The sequence below is a fragment of the Notolabrus celidotus genome, chromosome 11 (assembly GCF_009762535.1).
Source record: "Notolabrus celidotus isolate fNotCel1 chromosome 11, fNotCel1.pri, whole genome shotgun sequence".
Classification (NCBI taxonomy): domain Eukaryota; kingdom Metazoa; phylum Chordata; class Actinopteri; order Labriformes; family Labridae; genus Notolabrus; species Notolabrus celidotus.
The window spans coordinates 16,743,789-16,753,550 of record NC_048282.1 but is presented as its reverse complement, the minus strand read 5'-3'; the positions used below and the strand labels follow the sequence as shown (position 1 = coordinate 16,753,550).

The 9,762-nt window shown below is 38.6% G+C and overlaps 1 protein-coding gene across 2 annotated transcripts; it reads right to left on the bottom strand.

Moving 5' to 3' along the window:
- Nucleotides 1-21: 21 nt before the first annotated feature.
- perm1 (PPARGC1 and ESRR induced regulator, muscle 1) lies at nt 22-9,516 on the bottom strand. Of its 2 annotated transcripts, XM_034696331.1 has the most exons (4): nt 9,305-9,516; nt 4,557-5,114; nt 1,799-1,915; nt 22-1,479 (listed from the first exon to the last, which is right to left on the bottom strand). In XM_034696331.1, the coding sequence occupies exons 2-4, from the start codon at nt 5,050-5,052 to the stop codon at nt 1,364-1,366; spliced, it is 729 nt and encodes a 242-aa protein (XP_034552222.1). In that variant the 5' UTR covers nt 5,053-5,114; nt 9,305-9,516; the 3' UTR covers nt 22-1,363. The 2 variants fall into 2 exon arrangements, with proteins under 2 accessions (XP_034552222.1, XP_034552221.1); XM_034696330.1 differs by lacking the exon at nt 9,305-9,516 and having other exon boundaries at nt 4,557-5,859.
- Nucleotides 9,517-9,762: the final 246 nt, after the last annotated feature.

Genomic DNA, 9,762 nt, shown 5'->3' with positions numbered 1-9,762 from the left:
ACTTTTTTTTTTTTTTTTGGTTATAATCAACATGTGTACATGGTTGGGTTGTTTTTTTTATCAGAGGGCCAGGTAATTAAAGCAAGTACAGGTTTAAATCTGTGAATAAGAAGTCATGAGTTATTGTGATTTAGGGTAACTCATCAAACTACCAAACCATTTTATTAATACATAAAAAAATAATGTCATAAACTGTTATATTCTTATGATGTGCTGCCTTTGGGGCTTCATACACAGAACTATGGTATTTTTTAAAAACACATGCTACTGTAGAGGCCGCCTCTGACACTTAGATAAGGAAGACAGTCATTACACTGAAATCGAACTGGTAGTGTTTCACTTTGTGCATACTGCAGCAGCTTCATGGTCTGCGATCCTATAAGTCATGGCTCAACTTTGCCTTTTAATGGAGAGAAATATAATGCCTCAAAACTAAAAGATTTCCTGTAGATATTTAGTATTGATAATGGAATACACTTTGTTATTTTAATATTTTAACATTTAAAATGTATGACACTTGTACTTGTACTAATACTTGCATGAACTAGTGGTTGAGTTAAATTATGGTGAGATCAACTTTTGTAATGATTTTGAAAGCTGTACCTTCTCAGCGGTGGTACCTCAATTTCTTGCTCAAGCTTATACTGCCCTCCAGTGTTTAAACAGCCTCATGTTCAGGTACGAGGTGCTTGTGGAATCACACATTATCCGAGATATTGTTTACTGTAGACAGACAGAAAATCAATCAATCAACAGCAGCTCACAGTCTAACCCAAATGACGAAATACTCTGCAGTTATCTTTCGAAACTCTTTCATGAAAATCTAATAAATACACCATAAAATAGATACTGGCACAGAGTTGAGTCCCTCGTTGTACTAATCCTACTTTTCTTAGGCTTTTTTGTTGTCATTTTGGAAAACATACTGGCTCAAATGGCACCACACTACACTTTTAAGTCCTTATATCACATGTCCATGTAAGATCTCAACTCTGTACATGTCTGGTTCAACTTGTCAGAATCTTCAAACAAATGTCTTTACCATTCTTTTGAATTATTGTTACATATATTATATTATGCTATACACATCACATCTTCATATAAAAGCTTTCAGACATAAAGGGGTCAAAATGTCTGCTAAAAAAATAGCAAGTAGCAATTCAACCGCTTTAAAATAAATCCCTTACACCTACTGAGTGTGAGTTAAGGAAGGAATCAAAGTGCAAATGTGTAATACCAAAAAAACAAAATCATTTCAAAGTTTGACAAATGTCTCTGAGGACTGATGTCCTGGACTGGCCCATATCAGATGTTCATGGAAAGATGTTTTAGTATGAGCATGACATGCTGGAACGCAGAGATGTCATGAGCTTGATGGGGCGGTGTAATGCAGTTTCTTCTCACTGGATGCCGCTTCCATCCTGATGTATTTACGCAGGTATCGGATGGCTGACAGGGCACTTACATTGGCCAGAAGAACTGTGTGGAAATAAAACAAGACCTCATGTCACTCCCAAGGCTTTGCAACTGCACCCTGAATGAATTTATTCTTATAAAGATCACGTTTTCTTGATATTAATTTAATTTTACTGAGTTGATGATTTTACCACGATATCTACTGTGAAAACCATTTTAAAGTTTCAGAACATAAATTACAATCACAGTCCTTAAAAAGCAGATATACAGTATTTAATTGTATGTGACTTTTTAAAAAAAAGTACAGTGACTGTCTCGCAATCACAGTATTTAGAAGTAACATTTTCTGCTTCAAGTTCATTAGTTTTACATATTGACATACCAGCCTTCCAAGCATCTCCAACTTGTGGGTTTGTAGTCTTCATCACCCAGGAGGCGAATGCTATACAGAGCAGACACATGTCTGAATGTCTGAGTGGCAGAAAGGGAGCATCCAACCCTTTAAAGAAAAGCAAAAAGTGAATGAAAAATCTTCCTGTACCATTCAGAGTTTATCATAAAATGCAAGTGTCCTTCAAATGGGGTAAGATGAGAGGTCAATGGTATTATAATTGGCACTAACACAGTAACAGCTGAGCACAAGACCACGATAACATGCTGGGACATCCTGTTGTGTCACACTGTGACCCGGTCAAATCCCAGCAACTGAACGGATAACTATTAAGCAAACCAACAAGGCTACTTGATGCTACTGACACTTGACTCCAGCCGACTCACAGATAATCATCTTAGGCAGCTGCTGAACATTATGATACTCACTTGTTAGTTGTTAGCTTGATGAAAGCTTAAGTTTAAGAAAGGAGACTTACATATGCAGAAAGAGTCACAGAGTCCATATATCTTAATTGCCCCCCACTACCAAACATAAGTGAGATTGCTCTCCTGGTAGCTTAGAGGGACGCTCATTGAGTGTAGTCAAGTTATCACGTACAACCGTTCCTCTTGGCTTTCACCACAGCATGCCTGAAGTTCAGTCAGTGTCCTCTGACAGCTGAGGTAAGAGAGTCTGTACCGGTCATGACTGCAGCAGCTGACTGAGCCTATGTTACCACTGTCCACATGTTAGGAATCACAAGCAGCTTAACTGAATGATGAATGGTGCTGAATATACTGTTAATAATGCACATCATTTGAAAATCAAGGAAAACATTTACAGATGCAATTAAAAAAATATGAAGGTATTTGTAAATATAATCTATAAGTCAGAGGGGTTTTTCCCACTTTTCCACCAGTTCTGTTTTTGTTCCGACAATCATCTTTTCCAGTGAGTTATTTACTACTTTTAGGAACAAACTGAACTCAGAGCTGTTTATCTTTAGTCATAATCTAAATCACGGCAATTCACCCCCAAAATATGATTTTAGCTGTCCTTAAAAGCAATAGATGCAGGGATTTTTAAACTGCTACATTTTTTTTATATATAAGATTCTGCTAAATAAATTTGTAAGCTACACTACCCACAATGTAACTGAAATTTCAGTCAGAGATTCAGGTGTGCTATTCTAGTAGCTGACGATTAAGCCTTGAGCTGTTAGCCTCAGGCAGGGATGAGGAGCAGGGCCATAAAGGTCCAGTAAGCCTACTTTTTTTTTTTTTTTACAATTCCTAACAGCTCAATTTTTTTTTTTAACCCATAGTTTTCAACTTCAGCAGTGTATCAGATGTCATGCAGCTCCAGCTGAAGCCAGCTGAGCTATACAACATATCCACATAATTTGGTGGCACTCAAAACATTCTGCTTATACACTGAAAAAATTGATGCGGTTCAGATCCAAAGCTTATCATTTGAATTTAAGAGACTGTGTATTTAGCCATAGGTTGACCCCCTATATACCAAGAAACTTCTGGGGGTAAAATCTTCCAAAATAATTGATTTAATGTAAACCAGACAGACACATAATTTTGCTTCTTAACCCTCCTGTTATGTTTGTTTCTCTGGACCAGCAATAATGTTCCTGGGTCAATTTGAACCGGGGCATATTAAATTATCCAAAAGTGTCAGAACCCCAAAAAATCCCAGTACACATTTTTTATATATCTAATTTTTAACTACATTACTAACCATTTAATTCAAGATTTAGTCCATTGGTGTTCTTTAATTCTCACCGATCATGGTTCAACAAAGATAACTCACTCGTTTTTCATTTAAATTAATGTTAAAACTTTTTAAAATGTACATTGGAAAACCCTAAATATAAATACAATCGTTTTTTATGACATAGATTTTTGTTTATTTTATTTAATTATTTTTTATCTTTTTCATTTTTATGAAGTGATGTTGATAAATTCACAAGAGACACCTCTTCTTTCACATGCTGCCAAGATTTTTATGCTTCATTTAGCTGGTTTGGAAGGCATATATTGCCTAAAATGGACTTTAAAAAGGGTCAATTTTACCCGCAACATAACAGGAGGGTTAACTGATGAATTATACGAATTATACGATTTGGAACTGGCTGTTGTGTTATTACAACACAGGAGCTACTGTCCCCAACCATCTCTGATAGGGGAAAGTGGAGCAAGGCCGTGTCCTGAAATCCAGGCAGCAACAGCAGCAGAGCTGGTGAGTGCATCTCTAAGTTGCTGATTGCTTCAAAGTAACTTAAACCATAAGCAGTAGTGGTGACAGCAAAAATGTTAGAAGTCAACTGCAAAGAGGGAGAGCTCAATGAGAACTGAAATGTCAACATAAATATTGCTGCAGAGGTCCAGTTTCCCTTGTTTAACATTAACTTCAATGAAAATGTTCAATTTAATGTATTTTACAAAAAAAACAACAACAACATCATGCCAATGTTTTAACAAGACGGTGAATTTAAATGTTAATGTTAATTCAACCCTCAAAGGAACCAATAAGATTCCACTGTGGAATCGGTGGGACAATTTTTTTTTTACTGTACCAATAAATTATTTTGAAATTACTATTTTGTGTGAAGTTGTTGATGTTTTTTATTGGTAGATGGGTAATAAGCGGGATGGTTTATACTGAAGGGGTTGAGTTCTTGCTCATTGTACATTATCCCTTACATACTTCTCAATAAGAATGAAATGTTTTGCTCCGTATATTAAACTGGACTTACTTGGGTTTGAAACAGCCATCTGTAGGTCTTCACATCTGAAAGGCTGCTGCACAAGCTGTCTGGCGATCCTGTCCTCCAGGTGGTAGAGAAGTGGATCAGGAAACATCACATCTTGGTTTCCCAAAACATTAATAGGATAAACAGTCCTTTGAGGGGATCGGCCACTTTGTTCCAGAGGTGCCGGAGACAGAGTGTTTGACAATGTCTGCTTTTTGAGAGTAGATCCAGCAAAATTAATGTTTCTGAAGGAAAGAGAGTTCTTCCAAAAGAAATCCTGCCTTAGGTCTTTATCTGTGAAGAAATTGTCATATACGTCGGTACAAATCTGAGATGCACTTGGCGTACGACTGAACCTGGTCACCACCTTCACAGGCCTACAGTTATCTTCATCATCAGACGAATCATCAGAAGACGAAGATGCAAAGAAGTGCTCATAGGCCTCAGGATATTGCAAATTTCTGTTTGTTGAACGAGAGCAGGAAAATATGGGGACCATCTTTTCTTTGGCCTGATCTTCTGTTGTGATGAGAGGGTAGAACAAGCTTTCTGAATCAAACTCTGAAAAGAAATGATCATAAGTTTCTGAGACAGAATTACCAAAGGTGTATTGGGAGGTTATAGTATCTGTGGCTGACGGGCTAGGAATTGATTGCTTTCCACTAAAAAGGTACTGAAATATATTGGTGAGAGAGATTCTGTAGCTCTCTGTGGAAGACGGAGCTGCACAGTCTTTGTCTTGCCTAGGCGTTTGTCCATTGTGGAAATATTGCTCTTTGTCCAACTCTCCTTTGTCTGACGTTTCTGAAGTTTGGCCTTTCCATCTGTATTTAAAAGACTCAGACTCCAGGGCAGGTAGATTGTGGACACTTACATTTTTAGAAATCTTTCTGAGGCATGTTTGAGCTATTTCAGGGAGGGCAGGTTCAGGATCATCACCAACAGGTGTTAAAATCATTCTCTTAGTGTAAATATCAGCACCTGAACTCAACGCGACAGGTTCATTTTCCCACATAACTGTTTTTAAGGAGGATTTGTCTGCCATAACAGAAACTGAACTTAGTCCTATATTGTTGAAATCAGTGTCCGCATTGGTTTGCTCAGCCTCAGCCTTGGACTCATCCAGCTGAGTAAAAAAGCCAGAATCTGTCATTGCCAACATATCGGTCTCCTCAATTTCCTGTAACGGTGGGAGGGAGCTGGATGGAGGAGTTGTACTGATCCTTCGTAAACCTAAAATGTCATTTATTGTAAGTTTCTCCATCTCATTCCAAAAAGAAGACATAGCAAACACTGGATGTTTAGTATCTGGAACCTTTTCAGGCTCACATTCTGCTTTAGACACTGTGGCAGAATCATCTTCTTCAACCAATAAATCATGTTTTGAATCTGTTGTGTCTTCTGAGACAGACTGACTTTTCTGTGTACATGAGCCAGCTGCCCCATGTTTTGTCAGTAATGATGATGACTTTTGATTTTGACTTTTAGAGTCATTCTGACTGACAGATAACTGAGAACTTCCTGACATGCCTTTGATATTTTCGTTTGAGACAGACATAAGAGATTCTGTTTTGACAGTGCAGCAGGATGATACTGGTGCAACATCAGATGGACTTGTTAGCAACTCCTCAGAGCTGAGCAGTTTGGTTTCTCCTTGTTTATTGTCTGTTTGATTCAGTCCACCAGGTAGAACAGGCTTTTTACCATGAAGAGACATTATTTGTGGTGTGGCTAATTCCCCTCTCTCAGCCTCTGTTTCTTTTTCTGACAAATTATTTAATTTGATTGATGTGAAAAGCACCAATGGAGGTTTTGTTTGCTGGACTGTCGTATTTCTCTCTCGACTGAAGGGACTTTTAGACCGGCAGCATTTATCAGGCAATGAATTGCTGGTATCCAATGTTAATTTAGCGCAGTCCACTGTGGATGGACCGGCTCTAATTGTTATTGGCTCTGCTTGTATGTTGTGAACGTCAGAACTGCTCTTACCAATTGCAGACAGAGGGAACTGAGTCTTTCCCTGCGTAGTGCTATATCGGTCAGAGTAGTGACAGTTGATTTCCAGCTGTTGTTGGGCCTCAGCCTGGCTTTGACATGCTGTGTGCTTGTTTCTGCCAGAATTTCCAGGCTCCACAGCCAGGACTGACTTAGTAGCGGATAGTTTGTCATTTTGGCAGACATCCACAGCGACATCATTTGACTCTGTGTTTTGTAAAATATTGTTTGTTATTGAATTGACCTCTGCTATGCCCAATCTTTTCTTGTGTCCATTCTTACAATAAATGGTTGAATGATTGATTTCATCAGACTGCCAGGGACTCTCTAGATTAGTTACAAGGTTGGTTATTGAAATCGGTAACCCTGAATACTTATTCGGTCCCACTGATTCTTTTTCTTGTAATTTATAATGTGATTTAGGATTTGACTCGACATTCTCACTGTTGTTTTGTGCTGACACTACACTGCTATTGGTTTGACCCAGCAGGGTTTTATTAGGTGCATTATTTTCCATAGAGCCTTTTGAGTACGGGTACTGACTGGCACATAAACCACTGTAATGAGAAATATCATTCACATTTATCTTCTTTGAAGACATCTTCACAGGGAGATTGATGGTGGCTGGATACGAACTTAAAGGGGTCATAACAGTTTTTTGTGGTTGATTTAAATAAGAAAAATTTAAATGATTTGAGCCAAACAGTCCAGTTCCTCCTTTCCATGCACGCTGCTCTTCCTCTGAGTCACTCTGCTTGACTGAAACCTGCCTGTCATATCCATATACACTTTCAGCCTCAACACTGAGTCGTCTCTTCTTCCTTCGTTTCCTTTTGAGAGAAGCAGATGGGGATGATTCTAGGCATACTATTTTGTTTGTGCTTGTTGCTTCTGATTGTAAAACATTTGAGTTTGGGTCTTCCTTCCTTTTAACATTAATCAAGGTTTCTAGATTGCCCCATGAATCAGTGTTGCTCTTTTTACTAACAGTTAACTGCTTTGGTACCAAGTTTTCCTGTTTAATGTCGTCTTGAGTTGTGTACATGTCCACCTTCATCAATTTGTCGGTGTGAGTTGTTGATTCAGAGCAAACAAGCCTTTCCTGTGAGGCATAAGACTGATTCCACTTTGTTCCATCATTATTTCTTGTAACTGTTCCAGCTGCTTCTCTGATGAAAAACTCTGAGTGAGGTGATTTGTTGGTCTTGATCGCTGAGTTACTGGCTGCAGGTTCAGGGGGAATATTGGAAACAGACTTTCCTTTTCTTATTGTTTTCATTATGTTGCTGATGGTGTTGACAGGCTCCGTGGTCACTTTGCCAAATTCTGTTTCACCGCTGGCAGGCAGGGAGTTTAACTTGGGACTGTTTTTTGGCAAAACACTGCTATTGGCTTCTTGCCCATCACTACACTTTTCCTCCTCCTGTTTCTGTCCTCTGTTTTTTCCATCTACTACGTGGATTGGCTCAGCAAGCCCTTCAGCCTCTGTGCCACTCTGAAGCCTTTCAAAGAATATATTGACTGACTGCAGGTGTAAGTCCTCCTCGCTGCCTGAGAGAATGCTCTCCATACCACCACCGTGTTTGCCGAGAAAATGCTCCACAGGAGACCCCTCACAGTCTGCGGGGCTGTCGATTGGACAGTCAGCCTCTGACAAGCTGGCTTTTAGATCAACTTTCTGAAACCTCTTAGCAAGAATGGACCTTGGGTCATCAATATCACTCATCCCAGAGTCATCCAAACCTGCTATCGTAGGGGGAAGCAGGTTACACTCCTCGCACTCTGCAAAGAAACATTCCCAGTCACGATCGCAGATCTCCACACTGTATTCAAAGTCTTCCATTTTGATAAAGAGGATCAATGTTACCTACAAAAACAATCAAAAAGAAAACAGTTCAGCAGAGTAATAATGATTAAGTATTTGTAGCTTTTTGCATGATTAAAATAAAAATAGTTTCTGAATAACAAACACATTGCAAGCATGAACACAATACCATTAGCTGTCAAAATCTGATGACATCAACAGATTAACAAAGTAATTCATGTAATTTAAAAAACCAGTATGTTGATTGTAATCCTGCACAATTCTTTAGCACAATGTTAAATATGTAAAAATATAAAAACAATGAAAACTTGCCATATAGTTGCAATATTGTAATATCAGTGTCAATTCTTTAATATATGATGCGTGGTATGAGTACTCAACAAGTAGAAACCAGCCTGTAGCTAACAGTATGCAAAATAAAAATATATAGTATTTCAAACTATGACAAAAGCATTAATTTCCTAACTGTCTGCATTTTTAAAGATACGATTATGCTTCTTTTTTTTCTTTTTTTTACCTGTGCTGTCTGCAGTGATCCTGGACCCCAGGAGATGAAGGACTAGAAAGTCTGGAGTCTCCCCGGCACCATGATGTGTATCGTTTAGCGGGCGTACTTTAGCACAAGCACACCGCACGTCAGGCCCCATGATTTGTTAAATATAGAGTTGTACTTCTGATCACGTAATGCACGCAAGGTTCTTACAGCAGCCATCTCCAACAGAGGCATAAAGTTTCAGAACTTTAAATAGACTCTACACTTGAATCTGCCTCACAGGTCACAGAGAGAATTTAATTTTACTGTTGTAGTAATGATATAAAACACAGGTGGAAATTAGAGAGATAAATGTCATAATATTTGATTCAAGATTTTTTTTATTGATTCTATAATGTCATATTAAAGAATGTAAAAAGGCTGAAAACCCAACCGTACCTCCAGTAGTGTCCCTGGCAGCTGCTGTTGGCTCCAACACCAGTCAGGCCAACTGTAAACATGTGATTTCTGTGTCGGTCAGCTGATATCTTTCCGTTGTGATATCATGTAGTTACAGGGCTCCAAATCTTCTCCATTACATATTTCCAAACACAGAAGAGCCAGCAGGTTCAGTGGATGGCAACGAAGCTGCATCGCTCCGCTAAACCTGAATGTCAGAAATACAGACAAAAAAAAATTAAGCAAACTACATATGAGAAAATAAATAATAATACAAGTCTTTGTGGACAAGACCCCATTAAAACATACTTTTATATATTAGGGGCATTGAAGCTGAGAGTGGTATAGGAAAAACTCAGCGGAGTCTAGATACTGGTGGTAGTGAAAGACTGCTGGATGTGATGACGAGTGAACTCATGCTGAACACCAGATGTGAGGAACTGGAGGTGAATGAGGAG